The sequence below is a fragment of the Fonsecaea pedrosoi genome, assembly GCF_000835455.1.
Source record: "Fonsecaea pedrosoi CBS 271.37 unplaced genomic scaffold supercont1.5, whole genome shotgun sequence".
Classification (NCBI taxonomy): domain Eukaryota; kingdom Fungi; phylum Ascomycota; class Eurotiomycetes; order Chaetothyriales; family Herpotrichiellaceae; genus Fonsecaea; species Fonsecaea pedrosoi.
Genome location: NW_013550611.1, coordinates 3957589 through 3983378, shown reverse-complemented (window position 1 = coordinate 3983378; position 25790 = coordinate 3957589). Strand labels below are relative to the sequence as shown.

The 25790-nt window shown below is 52.5% G+C and overlaps 11 protein-coding genes across 11 annotated transcripts; 4 read left to right on the top strand and 7 right to left on the bottom strand.

The window, feature by feature from the left end:
* Positions 1-118: 118 nt before the first annotated feature.
* Z517_08919 (uncharacterized protein) lies at positions 119-2207 on the top strand (the record flags this gene model as incomplete). The annotated part of the gene is made up of 5 exons (XM_013427433.1): positions 119-181; positions 238-343; positions 398-549; positions 601-1791; positions 1845-2207. The coding sequence occupies 5 exons, from the start codon at positions 119-121 to the stop codon at positions 2205-2207; spliced, it is 1875 nt and encodes a 624-aa protein (XP_013282887.1).
* Positions 2208-3528: 1321 nt separating this feature from the next.
* On the bottom strand, positions 3529-5452 carry Z517_08918 (uncharacterized protein; the record flags this gene model as incomplete). Its single annotated transcript, XM_013427432.1, has 2 exons — positions 3529-3580; positions 3654-5452. The coding sequence occupies 2 exons, from the start codon at positions 5450-5452 to the stop codon at positions 3529-3531; spliced, it is 1851 nt and encodes a 616-aa protein (XP_013282886.1).
* A 404-nt stretch (positions 5453-5856) lies between these two features.
* On the bottom strand, positions 5857-7020 carry Z517_08917 (uncharacterized protein; the record flags this gene model as incomplete). Its single annotated transcript, XM_013427431.1, has 2 exons — positions 5857-6224; positions 6276-7020. The coding sequence occupies 2 exons, from the start codon at positions 7018-7020 to the stop codon at positions 5857-5859; spliced, it is 1113 nt and encodes a 370-aa protein (XP_013282885.1).
* A 594-nt stretch (positions 7021-7614) lies between these two features.
* Positions 7615-9387, bottom strand: Z517_08916 (uroporphyrinogen-III C-methyltransferase; the record flags this gene model as incomplete). The annotated part of the gene is made up of 1 exon (XM_013427430.1): positions 7615-9387. One exon carries the CDS (start codon positions 9385-9387, stop codon positions 7615-7617), a length of 1773 nt encoding a protein of 590 aa, XP_013282884.1.
* Positions 9388-10222: 835 nt separating this feature from the next.
* Z517_08915 (elongator complex protein 3) lies at positions 10223-11950 on the bottom strand (the record flags this gene model as incomplete). The annotated part of the gene is made up of 1 exon (XM_013427429.1): positions 10223-11950. The coding sequence occupies one exon, from the start codon at positions 11948-11950 to the stop codon at positions 10223-10225; it is 1728 nt and encodes a 575-aa protein (XP_013282883.1).
* A 264-nt stretch (positions 11951-12214) lies between these two features.
* Positions 12215-13902, bottom strand: Z517_08914 (uncharacterized protein; the record flags this gene model as incomplete). Its single annotated transcript, XM_013427428.1, has 2 exons — positions 12215-13752; positions 13803-13902. The coding sequence occupies 2 exons, from the start codon at positions 13900-13902 to the stop codon at positions 12215-12217; spliced, it is 1638 nt and encodes a 545-aa protein (XP_013282882.1).
* Positions 13903-14739: 837 nt separating this feature from the next.
* On the bottom strand, positions 14740-16498 carry Z517_08913 (uncharacterized protein; the record flags this gene model as incomplete). The annotated part of the gene is made up of 3 exons (XM_013427427.1): positions 14740-15545; positions 15600-16262; positions 16318-16498. The coding sequence occupies 3 exons, from the start codon at positions 16496-16498 to the stop codon at positions 14740-14742; spliced, it is 1650 nt and encodes a 549-aa protein (XP_013282881.1).
* Positions 16499-17526: 1028 nt separating this feature from the next.
* Z517_08912 (uncharacterized protein) lies at positions 17527-19421 on the top strand (the record flags this gene model as incomplete). The annotated part of the gene is made up of 5 exons (XM_013427426.1): positions 17527-17695; positions 17754-18033; positions 18130-18150; positions 18246-18713; positions 18776-19421. The coding sequence occupies 5 exons, from the start codon at positions 17527-17529 to the stop codon at positions 19419-19421; spliced, it is 1584 nt and encodes a 527-aa protein (XP_013282880.1).
* Positions 19422-20203: 782 nt separating this feature from the next.
* On the top strand, positions 20204-21300 carry Z517_08911 (uncharacterized protein; the record flags this gene model as incomplete). Its single annotated transcript, XM_013427425.1, has 3 exons — positions 20204-20420; positions 20491-20659; positions 20703-21300. 3 exons carry the CDS (start codon positions 20204-20206, stop codon positions 21298-21300), a joined length of 984 nt encoding a protein of 327 aa, XP_013282879.1.
* Positions 21301-21656: 356 nt separating this feature from the next.
* Positions 21657-22021, bottom strand: Z517_08910 (uncharacterized protein; the record flags this gene model as incomplete). Its single annotated transcript, XM_013427424.1, has 3 exons — positions 21657-21794; positions 21866-21923; positions 21984-22021. 3 exons carry the CDS (start codon positions 22019-22021, stop codon positions 21657-21659), a joined length of 234 nt encoding a protein of 77 aa, XP_013282878.1.
* Positions 22022-22676: 655 nt separating this feature from the next.
* On the top strand, positions 22677-24651 carry Z517_08909 (uncharacterized protein; the record flags this gene model as incomplete). The annotated part of the gene is made up of 2 exons (XM_013427423.1): positions 22677-23295; positions 23345-24651. The coding sequence occupies 2 exons, from the start codon at positions 22677-22679 to the stop codon at positions 24649-24651; spliced, it is 1926 nt and encodes a 641-aa protein (XP_013282877.1).
* Positions 24652-25790: the final 1139 nt, after the last annotated feature.

The following is a 25790-nucleotide window of genomic DNA, read 5'->3' as shown; positions in this document are numbered from 1 at the left end:
GCTGCTTTACAACCAAATCTGCGCAGAAGTGACTGTTCAGTTTTCCTGCCGAAAGTCCCTGCGCTTAGGGCCAGCTCAATATTGGAAATCTTGATAAAGTGCCCAAGATACACCCAAAATGGAGAGTCAAGATAGTGGAGATGAGCTCTATCCCATCGCCGTGCTGATTGACGAACTCAAGGTATGTCTTAACCATGGCGCTCGCCACGCCCTGGGCTTCGACTGACATGTAAACAGCACGATGATGTCCTTCTCCGCCTCAACGCTATCCACCGACTTTCTACCATTGCATTGGCCCTTGGTCCTGAACGAACAAGAGAGGAATTGATACCCTTTTTGGACGGTGCGGCCTGTTTCGTTGCCCAAACGTGGAACTACAACTGACATTTTGGCCCAGACTCCGTGGAAGATGAAGATGAAGTGCTTACCGCACTCGCTGAAGAGCTGGGAAACTTCATCGAGTACGTCGGCGGCCCTGAATATGGTCACGTGCTCCTCGCGCCTTTGGAGAACTTGGCCGCCATCGAGGAGCCATTGGTGCGGGACAAGGTACGTAAGATTCTCCATGGTTACGGGCATAAGTCATCTAAAGGGAGATAGGCGGTTGAATCTCTAAACAAAATCTGCAATGACTTGTCAGAACGACAAGTCGAAGAATACTTCATCCCCCTCACGATCCGCCTATCGAAGGCCGATTGGTTCACCTCGAAGATTTCCGCGACCGGCTTGTACACAACTCCCTACCGAAAAGCGTCCCAATCTTCTCAACAAGTTCTGAGGGCTCAATTTGGGCACCTTGTTCATGATGAGACACCCATGGTGCGACGACAAGCCGCAAACAACCTGGCCAAGTTCGTGAAAGAGGTTCCAGTCCCAATTGTGATCGAGGAGATGATCCCTCTGTTTCAACATCTAGCCAGCGATGACCAAGACAGTGTTCGACTTCTGACTGTCGAAGTCCTCATCTCCATTGCAGAAGTCATTCCCAAGGAGCAGCAACCGAGTCACGGTGTCTTGCTGACCGCATTGAGGAGTTTATTCGAGGACAAGAGCTGGAGAGTACGATACATGGTGGCAGAGAAATTCGAGAAGATTGCAAAGGCTGTCAATGAGGAGGTTGTCACCCGAGATCTCGTCCCTGCCTTTGTCAAGCTCCTCAAGGATAGCGAGGCCGAAGTTAGGACCGCCATCGCCAGCCAAATCCCTGGCTTCTGCGGGCTGCTTGACCGAGAGACCCTCTTGAACGAAATCATGACATCGATCGAAGACCTGGTGTCTGATCCTAACCAGCATGTTCGAGCCGCCCTCGGAACCCAACTCAGTGGATTAGCTCCAATTCTCGGCAAGGAAGAAACTATCTCTCATCTCCTCCCCATGTTTCTGCAAATGCTCAAGGACGAGTTCCCAGATGTGAGACTGCATATCATCTCCAAACTTGAACTTGTCAACAATGTGATCGGTATCGACTTGCTTTCTCAGTCTCTCCTGCCAGCCATCGTCCAGCTTGCAGAAGACAAGCAATGGCGTGTGCGCCTTGCAATTATTGAATACATTCCCTTGCTGGCGAAGCAATTGGGCATGAAATTCTTCGACGAGCAGCTAAGTTCGCTGTGCATGGGCTGGTTGGGCGACACTGTTTTCTCAATTCGCGACGCTGCAACACAGAACCTGAAGAAGCTCACGGAAGTCTTTGGCGTGGAATGGGCGAATCGAAGCATCATTCCCAAAGTCACGGCCATGAGCCAACAAGCAAATTATTTGTACAGGATGACAACTTGCTTTGCCATCACGGTCAGTCCCATTCAGTCCATTTTTAGACCACTTTGCTAACAGTTCAATGTCAGATCCTCGCACCAGTGATAACTCTCGACATTATAGCCGAAAGCGTCCTCCCCATGATGGACCGCCTCGTCACCGACCCAATCCCCAACATCCGGTTCAATGTTGCCAAATCCTACGCCGTCCTCATCGAGACGCTCCGCCGATTACCCACCGAAGGGACACTACAGCAGGGGGACCAAGAATCCAATTCGACGGCACAACCGAGTCCCAAGGCACAGGAATTGATCGCGCAAATCATGTCAAATTTGGAGAAATTGCAACAGGACGAAGACGTGGATGTGCGGTATTTCGCTACTGTGGCGGCGGGTGGAACGAATAATGTGTATGCTCAGCAGTCCGGGGAGAGGATGGATACCGGACAGTAGTGCTTCCGCCGGCAGAAGGATGTGAGGGAGGTAGAGGTGAGGGAGCGGGAGATTGATGGTGATGAGAATGAGAACGAGGATGGGCCTGTCCAGCATGTCGAGCATATTGAGCGCGGTAAGGAGCGAGAGGACGACATGGGGCCTGAGCTGGGCAGGAGACCTTCGCAGTGGACATTTCCCATCTTTGGAGGAAGGCGGGAGATGTGACCGGTGTCATGGAAGGGCATGGACCAGGGTCAAACCCAGGTCGGAGGCTTTCAGGGGGATTGGTCCTGCCGGCCAGGACGGGCGGCGCAGCCTGGCATGGCTGTGACACGGGTGCATGTGTACGAAGATCAGCCAAGTGTCGCGTGGGAATAAAACATTGGCAGGGAAGGGGGAAGAGTTCCAATGAAGGGATGATGGCCAGACGACACCAGCAAAAAGAGAGAGGGAGAGAGGAAGAGGAGAGCGCGTATTCCAGATATCGAGGGCCAGAAGATATTTTGGAGTCGCGAATCCGGACCTTTGTTTCGCCCTTCGTCCCTTTTTGTTTTGTACCACGCAGCACGAACGCAGAGGAAGAAATAGATAGATTTTCCCCAAAGACTGATTCGAAAGAGAGTGCCTGAGGTGTAGAGAGGTGTGTACGAGGTATAAACGGTCCTCCTTGTTCTGTAGTGCGCGTTGTATCCACATATTATTTTTCCGACTACCGACCTAGTAATGATATCGACGACCACGACGTCGAAGGGATTTATTGCGCCTTGCTTGCTAGTCACCCAGTCTGTCAGTATCTAGTAAGCATACCTAGTAAGTATCTTGTACCGGGTACGTACATCGTCAGATAGTTTACAGATATAGACCTAACATGTACACTCGCAGATAGCATATACGCATATACACAGGATCTCGTCGCATCTCGTCATCGAGGTATAGGGTACAGGGTATACGGTATGGATTCATGTACATCTATATGTACTAATAATGGTATATACTGTATGAATCAACAGTCTTGTGTGTCTTATCACACAGGGCTCACAGTTCACAGCGTCACAGCGTCACAGGCTCTCTCCTCTCTTCTCTGTATATGCTCGGTACTCGATAGATTCACACAAAAACCGCAAAGGGGACGGGAAAGTATTTTTTTCCAACAACGCCGCTGTGTCAAAAACCATTCTTTTCGAATCAAAGCACAGCACACGCTTCGCTCTTGATTTCAGCACAGTTGAGTATCCCTCCGCGAAAAAGAAAGAAACGGTGCATTTTCTATACAGAATTTTTTGGGGTTGTTGCTTGCTTGCTTGCTTTGCACATCTGAGAAGAACACGGCCATTTTTTTTTAGATGCTGAAGCCAATGTTATATCGGTCGTCGTCGATCAAACGGCCGTATCTGTAGATTTACTCGGTCAGCAAAGGCTCGATATCATCCATCATATGGTCAAAAATGGGACAAACAAACTCACTCTAACAACAGCCGGAAATACCACACCTCCAAATCCTCATTCCTCAGCACCTTTTGCGCCCAATTCCTGCCCTGCTCGGCGATCCTCTTGCCCTCCACCTTGCCGGCCTCCTCTTGATCAAAGTACCTTACGCTCTCGGCGTATTCATCACCGATCAGACCCAGTGGGATGTAATGCACCCACGGCCTCAGCCACTCGTCGTGCCACTCACGGAACACCGCGAGCTTGTAGACAAGAGATTTGCTCAACAGCCAGGCGTAATAGCGACCAGAAAACGCATTGCCATCTATGTCCAGTAGATACCGAGACGCCAGTGCGTCAAACATATTGACAGGCTCCACGGTCCCAAAGTACTCGCGTTGGGCGTCGCAGTCCCCGGGGTCACATTGCCCAATGTATGTGAACTTGACGTCAAAATAATGCGCTACCTCGGCCGCGGAGATGGTCTTCTCGCGCCACAGAGAATCTTCTGCCGAAGTGTTGGTGTCCAATTCGAGAATCTTAGCCGTATTGAGTGGCTGGATCTTGGTGAGAAACCGTTGACGGTGTTGTCTTCTCCATCCACCATCGCGGGAGAAGCCACCGGTGGTGCTGCCTCGCCAATACATCGTAGGAGCCTTCTGTTCCCACGGCATATCCCGTTCCGGCTCATACTTGACACGGCCCATGTAATACCACGGCGACGGGTACAGAATGTCTTGAAAGGAAGAGATCTTGGACTGCGAGAAGATGGGGAAGAGGTCGTGTGTGACATCAAACGCGTTGGGACGGTCGAAAAAACCAAATGACCTCTCCATGCTGGGAGAGTTGCAGATGTCGGAGAAGGCAGTGGTGTTCCGGACGAAGCCCAGGGGCAGATTAGAATAGGCAGTAATGTTGTCTGGGCAGGAGTCGTTGAGACAGGAACGCGCAGCACTGTCTGGTGGGCAGGAAATCCTAGAATTGCTCCATGTCGGTTGGTGGGCAAAGCGGTTGAAGCGGGTGGTTTTGTATTCTTTGATCCGGATTCCTTCACCCAGATCTTCGGCGCGGCGCGACCATTCGTTCTTCAGTCTCTGAGCATTGTAGGCCTTGGGGATGTTCTCGTCCTTGGCCACCTTGACGTGGTGCAGGAGGTCATCGTGCTGCATCACCACGCGAGGCTCGTCATGAATGTTGAATGCTAGGTCCATATCGGGCAGGTACTTGATGAAATCTTTCAACATGATAGGCGTCGCCTCCCTATGCCACTCGTACATATCTCCACCTCCTTCGGCTTTGGTGACCTTGCCATCGCGGATCATGACTGAGATCAAAGCATTGTCGAATCCGATCGCTTCTCTTGTCCTCTCTCTTATGACACCGGGTTCCAATGCCCAAAAGGGCAGCAACTGGTGATATATCGTGTCATACTCGTCGATGGGCTCGACGCCCCGTTTCTTCGCAAAGTTGTACCATTTGTCGAAATGCGGAGGAGGAGGCAGCTTGTACCGCCTGCGGTACTCGGCTACCGCATCGCTGAGAGACCGCGACTGGCGCGCTCGGACAGTCTGAAAGTCACTCTCCCCCTGGGCGACTAGCTGGTGGATAGGATGCAACAGGGAACTCGCGGGAAGGAGTGGCTGATTCTCCTCGTGGGCATGGTGGCCTTGGAAGAGCGAGGCCGTCGATTCCTCGAGTGTCTGGATCTGTTGGGGACTCTGGAGCAGGTATAGGGTGAGAACAGCGGTGCCGACAAGAAGGACCAGAGCAAGTAACTTGCGCGACCTTAGCATGCCTTGGACATGGCTCGGGTGCCGGTGCAGGATTTCCAGATTCATGCACAGACCGACGGCGACGCCCAGGTCTGGCACATTGACGTACGATTTGTTGCGTTGGGGCGCTCAGCGTTGGGTCGCACACCTCGTGGGGCGGAAAACCTCGCAGTCGGGTCTGGACAAGAGATACTGGGCCGTTTGGGAGATATCGGTGACACGACGGCAGGGGATGGCGTACGGCACGACGAAGGACCCGTCTTTGCGATGTCGAACAGGAATGGGATTGTCGCCATCTCCAAATCCATTTGCCTCTTTGGGGTGAAAAGGAGATGAAGAAACTCGAACGAAGCGCAGCTTACATAATCAAATTCCGGTAAGCCAGACGTGTCTTGAAGCGCAATATCAAACACTGTCTATGGATATGCGGCCAATGTCCCGAGACATATAGACATATCCACTCGTCCTGCTCAATACCCCAGAGCCTTCCACAGTTTCCTGGACAAATTACTCCCAATATCCGACCACATGCCCGCCCAGCCTCTTGTCCGCGTCACCAGATTCGTAATCCCAATGATCCGTCTCGTAAACAGGTCCGTCTGCTCAAAGTCGTCGGCGTAACAATCCCAGACTGCCTGGTCTTCTATGGCCCGCTCGAGGCCCACTGCCCTTGCGTCCTCCTCGGAGGTCTTGCTGGCTATCATGAGTGCGCGGCCGATGATGCCTTGATCGGCCACGAGCCGCGTCGTGGCTTCGACCACCGACTCAATCTTGGCCATTGCGCCGCCCGCGAGGACCAAGGCGCCCAGAGGTCCCAGGATAGGCGTGTCGACGAAATCTACACCCGTGCGTTAGTGAAGCATATACCACAATGACTGTGATAGCGCACATGGATTGATCATGTTCACCCTGATCCCTCTCTTCAGCGGGATTGTCAGCCTCAGTGTCCGAAACAACCCAACCACGCCGTGCTTGGCCGCGGCGTAGATAGACTGGCCCGGCAGAGCCGCCAGCCCGGCAATCGAGGACACCAGGATGAGATGTCGATCTCGTGCTCCCGAATGCTTGTCCGCGTGACATTTCTCACTTCCCGGATTCTGCGACAGATATGATATCGCCAGGTGTGTAGTGTACATGACGCCGTTCAGGTTGGTGTCCAGCGTGCGAAGGCCTGGGTTGGGCGGGACATGCTCGTCCACCATCTTCCCATAGTCGGGCGGGTCCTCGAATAGAAGCTGCTCCGCTGAATCGGCCACCCCGGCGTTGGCCATGACGTGGTCGATCCCGCCGTGCGGACTCAGCCGGGCGGCCTGCTTGAAGAAGGCGACTTGACTCTGCCAGCTGGTCACGTTGAGCGGGATGAAATGGTGGTTCTGGTTTTCTGTGGCCTGGCGAACCTGTGCGACCAGCTCGGTGCCGGCCTTCTCGTTGAGGTCGCCAATGATCACGTTGGCGCCGTGAGACGCCCATTCGCGGAAGCACGCTGCCCCAAACCCTGAAGCGCCTCCCGTGATGAGTATCGTTTTGCCTCTAATGTTCTCGTGGTTGATGGGTCGAGCCATGTCGACGGGCGCGGAGTGAACGATGCTGGAGCCATAGGGGATCACCCCAGGTTGCGACTGTGACTGCGACATTGCGCTGGTTTTGTCTTCCAGACAGATAACAGGCAGCAGAACCTGGAGCTCTCCTTTCTTCCCCTGTGTGACCTTTGTGGCTCGATTCAAATCGTGTCCATATAGATGCAGCAATTGACCTGACCTTTTTAGGACAGAGACAGTCAGGACCAGTCGATGTGATGACCAGGACACAGTTTCGAGCTTCGAGATAGCTGATATAGAGTCGCAAGCGAGAAAGAAGCGAGAAACATACCAAGCTTAAGCTATGCACAGGGCGATTCAGGCGAGACACCAAGAAGGGTCAAAGGATAAACTTCGGCTGATGGCTTGTAGAGGCAGCCTGATTGACAACTCGGTATGTATTGTACTGTAGCTACCAGCATTGCTTTTCGCTCGGGTGTATATTACTTTCAATGAGAGTACATCCTTATATCTGGCGTGTCAGTCACAGAGTGCTCTCTTATGCTTCTCTAACGTCGCAGAAGAGACGAAAACGTGGCAGAGCGCAAATCTTTCAGGAGACACAGATCTTGATATCCTTTCGTCTATCCAATAACGCTGGCATCTATACCGCTCGAAATACGTCTCAAACATTGAATCATATAACTTTTATCACACCGTTATAGCAGGAGGCAAATCCCCATTCACTCTGGGCCGCTCCTTGATATCCCTTTGAGACGCGTTTCCCAACTCTTTTAGTATATTCAATTCTGAAGCCGCGCGTCCGCCAGCGTCTAGACCTCTGAATCCCTCCTCAACGGTCCATCTCTGATCTTCCTCGGCCTTGTGTAGCACTTCGCAGGAGTGGCCGACAACTAGCAAGCCTGGTGGCCTGGATCCTTTCTCTTCCACGGCCTGACAGACATGCTGGAGTGTCGTTCGGATCACCCTCTGATCTGGACAGCTGGCTCTTTCGATCACGGCGCACGGTGTACTGGAGGGCCACAGCGTCCGTCGTGTCCCTTCCCGGCTCTGATCTTCCGCGGTCTGCGTCAGGCTTTGGACCAAGCTCTCTAATCTGTGCAGCGCCATGAGAAACACCACTGTCTTGCTCTTTCGGTAAGATGGCGGCTCAGGCGCAGCTCCCTTTCTGCCAGTCCCAGTACAGATGACGACTTGGTCGGCAACAGCACGGTGGGTTACAGGGATATCGGCGAACATGGGTGCCGAGAGAGCACTGGTGATGCCAGGTATTACCCTGACCTCGAAACCGCGTTCTCGGAAAAAGGTTACTTCTTCGGCCCCGCGACCATACAGATAAGGATCACCTTGCTTCAGCCGGAGCACATCTTTACCCTGTTCCATAGCCTCCAGTCCCATTTGAAGCATTTCCTCCTGTGCGGCGTCCGCATTGCCAGGAAACTTTCGGGCAATATGCACCGGCGTCCTGCGGGGGATAAGAGCTAGAATTTCGGCAGGAACAAGCTTGTCAGCCAAGATGACATGAGCTGTTTCAATGGCTGTCCGCGTGGCGATTGTCAGTAGAGAAGGATGGCCTGGGCCTGAGCCAGCCAAGGTTATCGTGCCTTTGCGAGCAGGTAGTGACGGCAGGAGACTGGAGGTGTTGTCTGAACCAGGAGCCGGAGGCTGAGCAGTGGTCCTATACGCCTCTAGGATTGTTGCCACATCAGCGTCCGTGATTGCCGCAAGTCGACTTAGAGGCCAGTACTCGCATATCTGCGAAAGCCACCTCATCCGGCGAGTGCGCAAAACAGCTGGGTCTCGATCGTCTTCTTTGACTAAGGAATTAAAGGTGTGTCTCTGAGCGGCGGCCTCTTCATCTTCGCCTTCAGGGTCGGGTGGTTCTGTGGGGTTCGAGGCATTGGACTTGTAATCCTCTGCCCATATCTGCCTCCGCACGGATCCAAGCCTCTCGACGGCAGCACCAAACTTGGGAGGCAAGGTGGATGCAATCTCCCGCCGAATGCGCGACGATAGCTTGCAGCCATTGCCCGATGTGGTTATTCCTATTTGGAGGGGTCCGTCCGAATAGGTCGACAAGAGGGTGAAGGTGCAAAGGTGCGGCGCATCCACGACGTTAACTGGAATCCGCATGCGCTTGCAGAGGCTGGACACGTGGGAGCTTCTCGGGTCCTTGGTAGGGAGAGTGACAAACACGGCATCCACATATCCATCTATTTCTTCCCGCCCCGATGTCCTCAGGTCCTGCTCTTCAAACTCGCGCCGTATCCATGACACTCGACCCTGCTCAATGGCCGCCGCAAGCGTGAAGTGAGGTTGCTCGGTCTCGGGAAACACAGCGATCGGTCGGGCGCCAACCTCGAGCGACTTTGTGCACCGTGCGGCAGCCAGAGGTCCGGAACCGAGAATCAGGTGGACGTGTCCAACGCAGCTGTGCGCCGTCAACAGCGCGGGTGTAAACATGGTGGGATGCACGCAGAGGGGTAACTGTGTGGGAGAGAACGAAGTGTTTTAAGAAGTGCAAGCAATATGACACCGAGACGCCATGGCCATGCAAAAAGAAAGATGGGTTAGGAAAACAGAAAATAGGAAATAGAACAAACCCCTCAGTTCACCATGTCTACTCGGTACCAATATGGCAATTTAGAATTCCTCGACATGGAAAAAATACCAAGAAGAGAAAAAAATGCGAATGACGTGATTTGTTGAGCGGGAGTCGGTGCTTATCGCTCGCTTATCGGACGCCACTTTGATTCCTTCACAGACACAGACACAGAAAGACTCGTGGGGCCGCGGAGCCTCGTCTAACCCTACACGCATCCCCTTGTTCTTTTCCTTGCTGTTTCCGCGGGCATGTGTTCCCTATCACTTGGGTCAGAGAGCATTCCCTCCAGCCCAATAGTCTCAGGAGAACTACAAGGGAAAGGCAGCGGAGATGCACACGTTCTTCCCTATCTCCAACGCCCTCGGCATGATTGGGACGGCCACGGTTGGCTGGAGCAGAGGGCCATAACGTCTCCAACGTCCTGTTGAATCGCAGTGCCAAGCTTGGCTCTTGACTGTGAGAACAGGGCTACCCGTCTAGCAGTGCGAAATGGATACGGAGGTAGCGCGCGGAATGGCTACGACGAGAAACAGCAGACTGCCTCGCCGTGCCCTGAAACCGGGCAACTTTAGTCTCTGTCGGACGTCTCTGGGCAGGCAATTTGCCGGGGATTGCTGTGAATGTGAATTGTCATCGTCGAGTACTCGAGTTGTGGGCTTCGTAACCTGCGAACAGATGTTGCTGGCTGGCTGTTCAATCCTCGGGCTCATCGTCATCGAAACTAAGCACCTTGCTCATGTATGGGCCATCCAGCGTATACCCCAGACGTTCGTAGTAGCTTCTCACACCAACGCCGCTGATGACGCTGAGTTTCTCGCTTCCGTGTTCGTCCCGGGCAATTTTCTCGGCTTCTTTCATCAGCAGAGTTCCATAACCTTGGTGCTGGAATCGGCTCTTTTCGCGGCCGTGGATCGGGACAGCCAAACCGTAAACATGAAGCTCACGGACAATGCTGGTTGGCTGGCCTGTCAGCTCGGGTCGAAAGGTGTGTGTATCTGAGCATTTTCGCAATCTCAGTAGACCGATAAGGATATCCTGCTTGGGATCCTCATATGCAAGAAACGTCTCCCAGCCGCCATTTGCCATGTAATCCCTCCGCACAAGCTCCACCTGCGAAGGTCGAATTTTGTTCTTCACCTCATTGATGCCGACCTCCCTCGTTCGAACATCTCGACAGGTGGTGCCGAAATCCTTCATTCGAGATAGCGCGAGCTCACGTAGATTGCCATTCTCGACTCCAGATGTTACCAAGGGCATGGGAATGTCCCGCTGTACACGATATATTCTCGTCCAGGGAGGCACCAGCGCCAGGATCCTAGCCACCAGATCCACAAGGGCGTTTGGCGTATAGTTCTTGAACCGCCCGGTCCGCCACAGCTCGTAAAGTCCCGTGCCGCGAATCACGAGCGTCGGATAGATCTTCAGACCATCTGTGCGGAAGTCTGGGTTCTCAAAGTATTCCTGGAATTGGAAGATGTCGCGTTCCATACCAACATTGGGTAAGTCCGGCATCATATGCGACACCACCTTGAAGCCAGCATCTTTGCAGAATTTGAACGCCTCCACTACCGCAGCAACTGTATGACCTCGGTTTGTGTCTCGGGCCACGTCCTCATATAAAGACTGGACACCAAGCTCCAGCCGGGTACACCCATACCTCAGCATATCAGAAAGATGGTCGATCTGTCCAAAGTCGGGTCTTGTTTCGATAGTGATGCCAACGCACTTGATACTTGACATCTCTCCCGCGGTGACGGCCTCATTCACATTTTCTGTCTGGTAACCCGACAACGCATTGTGCAACTGCGCGACAAAGTTGTCCCGGTAGTCCTGAGGTAAGGACATGAATGTTCCGCCCATTATGATGAACTCGACTTTATCCACGCTATGACCAAGAGATTTGATCTGATCGACTCTGCCGCGTGCCTGTTCAAACGGATCATAACGAGCACGGATAGCCCGCATTGAGGTGGGCTCGTATCCTGTGTACGACTGGGTCGAGTATTCAAAGTCGGAGTCAGGTCCACCTGGACAATAGACACAGGCATGGCCCGTCCAGGCGATGTGTGGACATCGATGCGGCTTGGACATGACAGCAACTACGGCAATTCCTGAGGCTGTCCTTACCGGTTTCGCGATCAGCTTCGGCATCAGGTGTTTTTTGAACTCGGGCGGAACAGCAGCCAGGATCGCGGTCAGAGGAGGCAGATTGCTCAGTCGGTGCTTTTTGGCGACGTCCCCTCTCAGTTTATTGAGGTTGACATCTTTCTTGGGTTTCGTCTCGTCAAGGCTAGCCTCGTATTCTTGGACAAGTGCGCGCGCAATGTCATTACATGCCTGCATGAACCGGACGTTTTCTGGAGGGAGTTTTTCATTTTTGCCGATTTTGACTTTGGTCCTGAGCACCGTCTCCGTCGCCATGTTGGGCTGGCAGAATACAGAACCTTTCAACCAGAATATAAAAGTCAAGTAAGTCTAGGGGAGAACTAGAGAAATAGTTGGAGATTGTCGTCAAGGCTCAAAATTAATTCGATGTCACATGCAAATGAATTCAGCCTTGGCATACGGATAAACTATGTTCCGCTACCTGCGCTCACCATTCACAACCCTCTTCATTCAAGGTATATTAAATTCTTTCATGATAGTCAGTCTTGAGAGCTAACCTTACACGGCAAAATCAAATCCTCAGAGCTCTCTCTCACGCTTCCTCCTCCAAATCTTGACTGGCATCTCACCCAAGATCCAATTAAGTGTCTCCAACCTCTCGATCTCCCAGTCTGGGCTTTTCAGGGCAAAGTCGTATCTTCTCAGCAATGTCCCCATGGCCACCGTCTGCTCCAGATAGCTAATGTTGCGCCCAATGCAGCCTCTTGCGCCTGCGCTGAAGGCCAGAAAATATGGCTGGAGCGCCTTGCCCGGTTCACCCAACCAGCGCTCGGGGATGTATTTGTCTGGGCTGGGGAAGATGTTGGGATTACGGTGGGCAGTCAATGCGGACATCATCACCGATACTCCGCCTGCAACGAAATCGTCAACAATCCTCATGCCTTCTGGAGGTGTCAGTCGCAGCAATCCGTGCACCGTGGGAGGGAAGAGGCGTAGGGATTCGTCCAAGCAAGCACGAAGGTAGGGCAGATGTTTGAGGCGGTCGTAGGCGATGACCCCATCTTCGTAATACCCGCTCGTGGACGCGCAATCTTCAATCTCATCGGCGTCCAGAGCGGCGTCAATCTCTTCTCTGACTTTTCGCAGACACTTTGGGTTCTTGAGCAGTTGGAACATGACGTTCGTGATGGCGATGGCTGTAGTTACCGAGCCGGCGTTCAACATGATGCTGACCTCGGCTACAATCTCCCCCCATTCGAGGTTGTTCGGACGAGAGCTCTTGTCCTCCATGAGTGCTTGGAAGAAATCGTCCAGCTTCTCACCACGTTGATAGCGCTCCAGACGGCGAGATGCGAGTTCCAACGGAATTCCTTCCCATTGTCGATGTAGTGCACCCATTCGACCATAAAACGGGATGATGTCGGCGATCTTGTTGAGGATCGGGTACCACGCATACGGCCAGATCAGGAGCGATTGCTTGTGTGCCATTTTATACAGGCAGTCCCTCATGTCGGCCTCGTACCGCGTCCCGTCTGTCCGACGCGCGACTGTACGCGAATTGCCTTTGTCGAGAAAGCCCAGCGGGTCCGAAAGACCAATGTCGGAAATGGCATCCAGACTGAAGAAGTTCATCCAGGCGCGGAAATCTAGGTTGACGTCTTCGGCCACCGGCACTTTCTCACTGGGCTGTAGGGGCGCGGTACAGCATTGGTCGAAATGCTTGACGACGCGATTCATCTTGTCTGCGACTTTATGCTCCCATTGCTCGAGGTTCTTGATCGCATAGGCTGACGACAGGACTTTGCGCTTGCGGCCGTGGTCGTCGCGGTCTATGACATCCGCAAGGTGAAAATGACTGCCGGAGAAGAGCACATAGGAGGGATCCTTGATGCAGGGAGTGTTGTGGCCGTAGATATCCTTGATGGCTCTGACATCGCCGTACGACAGGGTGTTCGGGGCGACACGGATCACAGGGTATTTTTTGTGCATTTCCGTCAGATACGCTGACCTCGCGCCAGTATGGGCCAGAATCATCATTGGGACGGAGCTGATTCCTGAGAACAACGACAAGTTGGGGAATTTGCGCAGCCCTGTGCCATCATCAGCCTCCCCGAGGTCTTCATGAATACAAACAGTTGAATCTTCGCGTCTGGCAAGCGACACACACCTTTTGGATCGCGGATATACTCTACCAGAGGCCATGCGATGAAGTAAATGAACAGGGACGCCGCTATAGCAGCAGCGTAGGGAAGAGACGTCGACCACATTCTGGCCGCTCACGAATTCGCAGTGCAAAAATTACTTCTCATCAATCAGTAGAACAGAACTCGTGCTTTCAACGAGCCTGGCTCTCCTCTTGCGAGGAATCTAAAAAAGCATCGAGTGCAGTTATGTAAATATGTATGTGAGTTTGTCTGGTTCGATTCCATATCAGAGTTATCCCCGTTTTCTCCCCCCTTCGGAAGCTCAGGCGACCTCCCTCCACACCGAGCGGGTGCCCAGAATGGCGGAAGCCTTTGGTCTCGAGCTGTCATCAACGGAGGGGCAACCCAGGTCCATGGTAGGCTGGAATAACAAGTATGGGTGGGCGGGTGCAGTAGGATCATCGGGATCGATGAGGAGCCAAAATTCGTGTGCACCTAGACAGCTGGACAGATGGGCACAGCGCCCGCGATCCCTTTGCAACAGTAGTGGCACCCCCATTTCTCGGGACTGCGTTTGGCAAGAGAAGAAAGATTGTCTCCAGCAAGTTGAGTGACTGAGGGTGGAGACCGCACGATGGCTTCCTCATTCTGAACGAGGAACCAACCCAACGAGGAAAGTCTGTATGGAGTAGTATTACTCGGTACAGGCGGAGAAATCTTTCCTCAGGCAGCGCCTCTTCGGAATACGGCACTCGCTGATCTCAAACCAACCAAGCAAATGGCATGACTAACTACTCAACTACCAGGCTTGTATATCTGAACAATCTCATACCCATGAAATGCTCTGCCAACCAATGTCTGATTGATTGATTAAATGAGTGCCGACTATGGGACTCGCACGACAATTTCCTCCTCTTAGGATGTGAAAAATAACACCTCTTGGGAACATGGTTGCCTTGTTTACTGCATCCCGGCCCAGTGTCTCTCCAAGTGATCAATGATATGACCGATCCCCCAGCCCAACTTGACCCTGACGCCACGAAGAAAGTCAACGGCCGCTGCTCGCTCCTCTGGCGAGTTGAGACAATGTCCACACGCGTAGAGGATATGCGACGCCTCGAAATTGGCCGCTACGACGTGAGGATTACTGATGGCCAGGCCGATGCAGCGTTTGAGATCAGCCCTGACTTTCTGCTCGGTTTCTCGCCATAGGCGCATACTCTCTAGCCCTCTGCGCCGGACCGTGTTGACGGGGTCGCTCAGAGCAAGCAGGATGAGGGTCAGGTGGTAGTACATGAGCCCAATGACATGGGGGGCCTGGAGCATCGAGATGGTCGGGAAAGGGTTCCGCAATTCGGTCGTAGTAGGCTCGTTCCGCGCGCTTGTCTCGGTTGAAGTCTCAAAGACCGGCAAGAATGTGTCGGGTTTGTCGTGATACCACTGCGTCGCGGCCTGCTGCAATGTATGCCAGTCCTCGACATCGGCGGCCCCGTGTTCGTTGCTTTTGGCAGAGTAGGCCAGAGTCTCCGCGAAAATGAAGACGATTTTGTTGGCCCAGGCGTGGTCTGTGAGGCCGAGAAAGACCGACGACCGCTTGTAGCAGCCGAGATTGACATTCAAGGGGGTATTGCTTGTCAGTGAAACGTAAATACTCTGTCTCAGCACCAGCCACGCTGCTGACTCTCCCAAGCCGCCGTTGGCAGCGACTTCGCCGACCGAATTGATGACTCGGGAGGAGCCCAGCAGATGGCACATTCGATCCTGGTCTGTAACAACTCGTCAACGCCCCGCAGTGGACGTGCATGGACGCGAATCCCTACCTGACATCTCTTCTCCCTTGCGCAGGATGACGATAGCCGCCAAGAAGTTCTCGTCGGGAGAATAATCCGGATCGTCCAGAAATCGAATCAAAATCCGTATGCATTTCGCCTGGTATTCTTCATAGAACTGATCTGGCACACCTTGAACACGACTGCGATGGATGGAAGCGGCAGCAATGATAGCATAAAGCAGCAAAGGGCAGTGAACTGCTCTCTGAGGGACAGTGGTAGTGAAATGGGAAACATGGTCAGTGACATCTAGTTGAGGTCCGATATTGTCGATGAAATGCCGAAGGAGCTCAGCTTCTGCTAAGTTGTTCAAGGGCCAAAGAGGTTTCGACTCGTAGAGAACGGCGCTTGTAGAGGGCGAGAGTAACTGGATCTGGCTGGACGGGGTGCGGTACTGCTGTATGGGGGAAACCAGGTATGTAGGAGAGGATGTGAAATGGGATACCCCTGAAATGCTGCCTCTCCCGAACGACAACGACCTCTTTGCCGTATAGGGTCCAACAGCTCCAACAATACTGGGTTCTCTGGCCGCATCAGCGCTATCGAGGGACGCATTCGCGGGATGTGCGAAAGCTCCTTCATCTTCGTCAACAACCACCGAAGACTGAGCGTCACTTGAATCTTCGTCATTGTCGTGACCGTGTACGAATTGGACTTTGGACCTCAAAATTAGCCGCTCCACCAGATGAAAACTAGCACAGGAGCTCACCCGGCGTGTGAAAGTCTACCCAGATATGATCACCGCCGTAGACAAAGGATATCTCCCGCCTACCCTGCCCGGAAGAGCGGGAATGTTCGACCACAGAATGGACAGCTTTCAGTCGGATTGGTTTCCGAGGAGGTGGCAAGCATGGCGCGTCTGCGGTCTCACAGCTCTCACATTTGCGCATGCCTTGCCCGGTGATGCCTGCATTTCTGTTCAGGATCTAGACATTGCGCAGGAGAGTACCACTCACATTTACTGTGCTTTTCGCGGCATCGCTGGCTAGCGTTATCGTTAGCTGCAGTCTCAAAAGTTGGGGAGGATTTCTACCATCCTTGTGAGCGCATAGCTCCTCTTGTCTCCTTGGTCAAGGTTGTCGTCCTCCAAGGGCAGACATCGAGTATCAGAAGGAGGCCACTTCGGCGAAGATTTACTTCAAATAAACGACGGGTGCCTATGCCTAACCCCATATTTTGGCCACCAGACCCTTTCCCGCGATCCTATATCGGCTAGTGCGTGTGCGGAGGAAGCACTAGCGGACCCCAAGAACCATGAGTTGCGTTTTTATGCCGAAGTTTTGTGCGGCGAGTCCCCGATGCGGAGTCTTCTTGGTAACTTCTTAAGGTCGAGAGTATCAGCCGGCGAAGTCTTAACTCCCATAACACTCACCACCGCTCAGTCGAAAAATTTGAGTGGACACCTTCATCCGAGGTCCAGGGGGTCTCGAGACCGTCTTTGGCATGACGGCTTGCTGGTTATAGGGCCATCTGCCCACCCAATGTCAGCGGTACTACAGCCAGGTGCAACCAGCGGGCCCTTGCACAGGAGAGCTCTGCGAGTCGTATGAGGAATCTTTTGTCCGAAACAAGCTCCATGTATCCAGCCGCTGGTCTGGCGGGATATCTCCCTACCAATAACATTGAGCCATTCTTGAGCCTGAATGTCAATTGTCGAGACCGATGCCTGGAAATCCTGGTTCGAGCTGTGGATACTTATTCCAACGACAAGCGCCGTTTAGAGTCCCCGTGGGGAACGCCACGCGAGTCGGGGGAGATATTCAACAATGATATAAAGGGCTGATAGTCGCATAGTCCTTTGGTTCCTTTCGCCTCATATCGACTCTGGTGGCACTCCTGGGCCACTACTTGTGGGATTCTGCTGGGTTGCGTTGACCTGGGGTCATTGTTCCCGCGCCACTCTTTCCAATCCGACAAAATGTCTACTAACGAGAAGGAGATCGTTGAGAAGAGCGCCCAAACTATTCTTCACGAGGAGAATGTGCTCGACAAGGATATTGCGGCCCTCAACACCATCGAAGAAACACAAACCTCCAGGGTGGTCTGGTTAATCGCCATCTGTGTCTCGGTTGGTGGCTTCTTGTTCGGTATGATGAATGACCACCGGTCCCCAGGCATGAAACACTTGCTTACTGGTTTTCTCAGGATACGATACGGGATATATCTCCAGTGTCCTCGTGACAATTGGCGACGACTTGGGCCACAATCTGTCGTCCAGCGAGCAAGAGCTCATCACATCCATCACTAGTGGAGGAGCACTGATCGGGGCAATATTCGCTGGGTTGACGGCCGACCGCTATGGCCGCAAGATATCCATATATTGTGGTTGTGTCGTGTTTGTCGTCGGCGCCATACTCCAAGCTGCAGCCTTTAGTATCGCTCAAATGACTGTAGGCAGAGCTGTCGTCGGACTTGGCGTCGGTGAGTGTCCCTGAAACCCATATCGACTGTGACGGAGCCGTGTTCTACACCTCTGCCCTTGCCTTGTCGTCCATATCAATGCTAACAATAGAGCAGGAAGCGCGGCAATGGTTGTGCCTCTGTAAGCCTTTCTTTCTTTGGCCAACCTGCTTTGCGCTTAACGAAGCCAAATCCTGCCTATATATCACACGCTGAGGATAGGCTGACATCGCATAGCTACATTTCCGAGATTGCTCCTGCAAAGTACCGTGGCCGCATGATCACAATGCAAACCTGTAATATCACAGGTGGACAGTTCATTGCATACTGTATCGGAGCTGGGTTCGCCGAGGTCAAGTCTTCCGGCTGGCGATATGTTGTTGCGATCGGAGCAATTCCTGCCATCGCCCTGGCCCTATTCCTACCCTGGTGTCCGGAAAGCACTCGGCAGTTGGTAGCACACGGGAAGCTGGAGGAGGCTGATGCCGTGCTGGCCAGACTATATCCTCGTTCTTCCCCAGAGCAGCGTCAGGACAAGATCCGAGCGATCCAGCAAGACCTAGAGCAAGCCACTGAGCTGATGGCCCAAAAGTCCCTGTGGTGGTCGTACAAACAGCTGCACGTCGTTCCCGCCAATTTCCGTGCCATGCTCACCGCGTGCTGCGTCATGGGAGTAAGCCAGCTGTGCGGTTTCAACACACTGATGTGAGTCTTTAGACCCCCCCTTTCTTCCTGCATGGCATACATCTCACGTAACCCACCTGCAGGTACTATAGCGGCACTCTGTTTGCTCTTGTCGGCTTCAACAAGCCTGTCGCCGTATCAATTGTGGTTGGGGCTTGCAATTTCCTGGGATGCTGTATCAACCTAGTCATTGTCGACCGCTTTGGCCGTCGGAGGATCCTCATCTTTACCGTGCTGGGCATGTCTCTCAGTCTGGTTCTCGCAGCTGTGGCCTTTCACTACATCCCAATCGACTCCAGTGACCTCACACTCGAGATCAACAGCGTAAATTGGGCTGGTATTTTGGTGCTCGTCACAATCATCTTCTATGTGGGCTTCTTCGGCACTGGCGTTGCCCCTGTATCCTGGATGGGAGCAGAGCGTCTCCCGCTTGAGGTACGTGCCATGGGTACCATGGTCATGACAGTTACCTGCTGGGGAACCAACATCATCATCGCGTCGACATTTCTATCGATGATGAAAGGATTGACCCCGAGCGGGGCTTTTGGCTTTTATGCTGCCATCTGCTTTCTAGGATTCCTGTTCTCCGTTTTCTGCTTTGCGGAAACCAAAGGCATGTCTCTAGAGGAAATCCGGGAGGTATTCAACCACGGTTTCGGAGTGGGATATGCACGGAGGTGGCAGAAACAACACGCCTTGGAGATCAAGAGAGCTGCCTCAACCGTCTAGCTGGAGACGAGGTACGAGATATCAGGCGGGAGTCGACCAGATGGGGGTTAGTTGGGAGCCCAGAGCACGGCTTGCAGGATTGTAAAGCGTCAATGGCGAGCTTTGTGCAACAAAACATACCGAGGGAAATATTGCCTTGAACGGCAGTGATAAAGTCTCGAGCATTGCGAGATTCTAGGCATGGGATGAGGGAGATCTTGGCAGGACAAGATCGGAGAGATTCATGGGGTCCTTAGTGGTGCAAGTAATTCCCAAAGTGCGCATGTAAAGGGATTACAGCTGGTGATTTGGCTTTCGGTGTAGTCTGCGTCTATTTTCTCGTTTGTGTGAAATGTCCAGAAGCACTTGTGATGCTGCCAACGCAAGAACAAGCTGTCATTGAAATATTTCTACTTGTATCATTCTGCAAGGTGGTCAGAGAGCTTGTTGAGAACTCGAAGCTCCTTTGTGAGAAGGGGGTAGAGAGAGATTTCTGGGCAGTGCAGCAATTGAGATAGGCCCGTTCTGGGTAAATATAGAGACTCGTTGATCGTCCAATTGTAGTCGTGGTGGTCGTAATGAAAGGTGAAACTGGCAAAATGCTGTTGGAGGCTGAATGCTCCGCCATTCATTTCAAATGACTGGATCAAATGACGCTCGGCATCCCAGCGAGCCAGGAGCTTTCCATTGCCAACTCCGCAGATTGGAACTCTGATATCAATCATTGACGCCGCCGCTTGAGATTCACCCCCATTGGGCTTTCAGTAACACTTTAGTCCTGCCCTTTCAAGCCGTCGCTAGAGATGCAGGCCTTCAAAGCCTGCGCTCCTCGGGCGCTGCGATCTGCGACTCCCACTACCTCAAGAAGCTATGCGACAGTCTCTTCTAGTTCACCATATAGCCAGACGCGGAATAACCTGAGAATCAACTCCGACACCAAAGTCCTCTTCCAGGGCTTCACGGGAAAACAGGGTACCTTTCATGCCCAGCAGGCAATTGAGTATGGAACAAAGGTTGTGGGTGGAACGAACCCGAAAAGCAAGTACCCTAAGATTTTGACGTAGAGATACGGCATGCTGACTGCAAGCAGAGGCCGGTACATTGCATCTTGATCTGCCCGTCTTCAAGAATGTTGCCGAGGGAGTCAAGGAAACCGGAGCTACCGCAAGCGTCATATTTGTACCACCTCCGGTCGCAGCATCTGGTATAATGGAAGCCATTGAAGCTGAAGTCCCGCTGGTCGTCTGCATTACTGAAGGGTATGGCAGCTCTTATCCTGTTTGACCTTGCTGACGACCCCAGAATCCCTCAACATGACATGCTCAAGGTTACCGACGCGCTAAAGACCCAAAGCAAAACACGCCTGGTTGGCCCCAACTGCCCTGGAATCATCGCACCCGGACAATGCAAGATCGGTATCATGCCTGGCTTCATCCACAAACGAGGAAGAGTTGGAATCGTCTCAAGATCAGGAACATTGACATACGAAGCGGTCAACCAAACGACCCAAGCGGGGCTCGGACAATCTTTGGTGGTCGGTATCGGTGGTGATCCATTCAGCGGCACCAACTTTATCGATTGCCTGAAGGTTTTCATGGAAGACGACGAGACTGAGGGTATTATCATGATTGGTGAAATCGGAGGCAGCGCCGAAGAAGATGCGGCAGAATTCCTGAAGAGCGAGAATAAGAAGAACAAGCCCGCCGTCAGCTTTATTGCTGGTATCAGTGCCCCTCCCGGGCGCCGCATGGGACATGCTGGGGCCATTGTCAGTGGAGGAAAAGGTGGTGCCGAGTCAAAGATCTCGGCCTTGGAAGCTGCTGGCGTCGTCGTGGAGCGGAGCCCTGCGATGTTGGGCAAGTCGCTGCATGCACAATTCGTCAACCGGGATCTGGTTTGATTGGGAGGCGTTCAGATCAGGTGTGGTCGGTGAGGAGAGACAACAATCTCCCAGGGAAACGTGCATGTATTTTTGAGACCGCGAACAAACCGCATGTGATAACATTCTACAAGGCTAATTGCCGGAGGAGCCTTTGAATGACCGGCTTCTGTACATGGGCTTTCCTATGAAACCTCTAATTTGCATGATACCTCCAATCCTGCGCCGTGTGTATGCCTAGTTCCTCGCATACATTGATGTGCGTCTTATTTCATGAGACCCAGTCACAATCATAGTGATATAGCGCCCCGCCGACTTGCCCGAACATGCAACCAAGCTTGAAATCCGCAAAATACTAAGAACCCCTGCTCTTGCTGTCAGTATTCGTGCCACAGGTAGCAATTCAGTAGACTAAGACTCACGGCATATACCGCTACCGCGATGAATATAGAGGCCGCGACTGCCCCGCCGTCTTCAGGATCCTCTTCCAATCCCATCATCATATGGTGATCCCGCTGTACAACCCGTCAATCAGTATGAATTTCTCATGATATCTTGTGGAGTATATCCCAGGTCACGCTCGTACCGCAAACAGGCTCCCGATGATGGAGAGGATGACAATGGCGAAGACCGACAGAACGGTGCTATTAAAGGGTTAGCAGTCTGCATCACATATTGATCTCAGGGATGGCACGAGGACTGACCAGCTCCATGCGTTCAAAGCGGACACGACGGGCTTCATATTGAGTTGTTTACGACAACCTGCTGGGACTGAGAAGGGGGAGTTTGCGCTTCGAGTCGGCACTGTTGAGCCGTTCAACGTGGTCGATGGTCACTCGAGGATACAGCCTGCGACAAGCCCTGTGCCACAAGTTTGACGACGGAGTAGGTGGATGTTGAGGAGGCCTTTGGGCTGCACAGGAGTGACGTGCGCTTCCTTGAGAGGTTGGACCTCTAGGTTTGAGGTTCCTCAGCGGCCAGCATCGGGACAGCTCGACGATGCGGAATGTGCTGAGCGACTGGCCAATCAAACGAGCTGTTGGCTCCGACGGATCAACCTTATTCCGTGCCGTTCTCAAGTCTCCCTCATGACTTGATCTGATGATCCATTCTCCTGTTCAGGTGTATCAACCTTTCAACCTTCCTTCACCGTTTCTAACTCCCGACGAACATTATCTCTTTGACATATTCTTCCTCTCCTACTCGGCTTCTTTACCCTTCCACTCTCCTTGACAAGAATGATTTAAACGGACCTAATTCAGGACACGATTCGGAATCCTCTCTCTAGATATCACATTGAAGACATACCAAGATTCAGCACGTGTCGTCTTACGAACTCTCTTGCCGGCTCTTTTTGACGCGCTTAAGCCTGTCAAGAGGCACCTTCCGACTCATTCATGACCCGTAGTGATCATAGCTCAGACAGCAATGAGCGCTCTCCGCTCATTCGAGCCAGCAAGACCTCGAACAGAAATGACGATGTCCCAGAACAAACGCTGGGACAGCAGAGGCACCATTCGGAGGAGCCACGCCCACTCGAGGATGGGAGTTTTTCAGATGAGCGAGCCATGTCTGAGGCTATGGACTATGAAGAGTCTATAGTGGAATCCAAGGACGCCCTCTATCTCATCCTCCTCACAGTTTGCATTGGAGGCCTGCAGATCGTCTGGTCTGTCGAACTCTCTAACGGATCACCATATCTGCTATCTCTGGGGATGAGTAAAGCACTGCTTGCGTTTGTTTGGCTTGCAGGTCCCTTGACCGGCGTATTTGTTCAGCCCTATGTCGGAATTCTGAGTGATCGATGTCGAGTCCCATGGGGCAAAAGGAAACCCTTCATGATTGCTGGAACGCTAGGCACCGTTGCTTCTTCGATGATCCTCGCATACGCCCGCGACATTATCAGGGTTCTTGGAGGGCTTGCCAGGGATGCTCAGTATACTGGAGGTTACAAGACCGGGACCATCATCCTTGCTACAATCATGATGTGGTGTCTGGACTTTTCCATCAACACTGGTTAGTCCGTACTCAGAAAGGCTCATTCATATATCTGACAGTATCCCAGTTCAAGCCGCCATTCGCGCTTTTATCGTCGACAACGCCCCTTCTCATCAACAAGAGTCAGCCAATGCTTGGGCTTCCCGCATGACCGGCGTTGGTAATGTGTTTGGCTATGTCTTTGGATATTTGAATTTGCCCCGTTATTTCAGCTTCTTTGGGAACACTCAGTTCAAAGTCCTGGTTGTTCTCGCATCCATTGCTCTGAGTTCAACTGTCTTAATCAGCATCCTGGCCATTAAGGAGCGCAATCCACAACTTGACCCTCCTTCCAAGGCAGATTACGAATCAGGCGGGTTACTATCCTTCTTCAGACAAGTATTCAGTTCCATGAGGCGCCTGCCACCTCAAATCCGCAAGGTCTGCGAGATACAGTTCTGTCAGTGGTTAGGATGGTTTCCTTTCCTCTTCTACATCACAACTTACATTGGCCAACTGTACGTTGATCCGCATCTCAAACCTGGGCTTTCGGACGATGAAGTGGAGAAGTTTTGGGCCAAGGCTACTCGGATTGGGACGCTTGCACTGTTGACCTATGCTATCGTCTCGTTCTCGTCGAATATAATTTTGCCTTTCTTGGTTGTACCGACGTACAAATCCAAGGTGAGGCATGATGCCGAAGAATTTACGCGACCAATCACTCCGACCTCCCCTATCGGCACGAGATCACTAGAGTTCCCTTGGAATGAACGGCCTATACTAAGTCGCTCTCAGACCAGCTTGTCGATGAATCGGTCACTCCCGAACCTTGTCCCCAGCACGTCGCCCGACAATCCTAGCGTTCTGAGAAAGTGGTTGGACAAATTGCAAATCCCAGGGTTAACCTTGCGACGAGCATGGTTGATGTCTCAACTCCTCTTCACGCTATGCATGTGGAGTACTGTGTTTATATCTACACCGTTGGCAGCATCTATCATGACCGCCTTGGTCGGAATCTCCTGGTCACTGAGCCTTTGGGCACCATTTGCATTGATCTCGGCCGAGATTTCACGACGTGACGAAATGAGACGGAAGAAGCATCGGCAGCGACTGATGAACGGAGAAGACCTTGACGATATTGATGATAAAGAAGCAGAGCAGGAGGATCAAGCTGGTATTATCCTCGGACTGCACAACGTGGCCATTAGCGCTCCACAAATTCTGGCGACGTTAATCAGCAGCGCCGTTTTCAAACTGCTTCAGAAGCCCCGAAACGAGCCGGGCGATGTTAGTGTGGGGTGGACGTTGAGAATTGGCGGACTCGGAGCACTGGCAGCCGCGTTCATCACTTGGCGGATGAAAGAACCTGTGAACGAAGACGATACAGAGAACTGATTTGCGGGGCGGTATCATTCGGTCGTAGGTCGGCCTGGTTCGCCAGTGGTCATTGTTTAACCCTGTTTGAACATCCGAGTTGGACCGAGCAGACCATGGGATTCTTTCTTTTCAGAAACATCAACATGTTCTGGATATACTGCACTTTTCATACTAGCACGAGGTTCTGGTTGTTAAGGGTTGGCACATGGAGGACTGAAGGGGTCAGAGGGTTCTCAGCGGCATTATGGCCGTAATCTAGGGACGGAAAGTGCATTGTATAGTGTTTGGATACATCTGCAAGGGGTCTCTTTGGCACAATCGCCCTCTCTTTTTCAGTGACATGTCCTTGGGGCTCAAGACTCGTTCTGGATGGCGCCATGCACGGCTTCATGTGACGGCGGGTTAGGTGCTCGGCGGCAACGACCTGTTCTTGTCACTTCCAACCAAGCTGGGTAACAACGCTCGGCAGAGGAGATGATGGATCTCGTTGTGTCTGCAAAGTGATGGATGGAGAATGGGTCCGGGACTGTATTATTCATGGTCAGCATCGGGAAGGGTAGATACTAGACAGGATCCAGAATCATATCATTCTTCGTCGCTCCCATCTATGAGACCAGGCACATTCAGGAACACAGATAGTAGTAGTCTCTCATGCCTTTTTCGAATCTGAGGGGGGGGGAATGATGAGGCCCCGAAGCCCATGTGCTGACCACAAAGTTATGCATGTTACATCTCCACTATCTTTTTCGGGGTTGGGAACCGTGAACAGCGAGTGACCTTTGGGGGACGACAGCCCGGGTGTGTGGCGAATCGAGAGGAATCGTCGACAGGCGGCATAGGCATCAAAAAGGTGCTTAGCCTTAAAATCCCCAAGAAAGAGATGAGCCGAAGAGGAACCGTGAGGATGAATTGACGGCGATGGCGCAGCTACAGGCTGTTAGGCTAAATTTCGGCAAGTGGGAGACACAAGGAGGAACCAAAGGGGAAGACCCAAGGGAACCACAAGAAAACCAAATAAAATCACCCAGGTTCAACAAGGGGGACATTTGCCGGACATGGTCAGTCCGCAACCAATCCGGTAGAATGCCCATTTAATTCCACATAATTACCCTGGGTATGTTGTGGATCGTTCCATCGTCCAACTCTGGCGAAGCGAG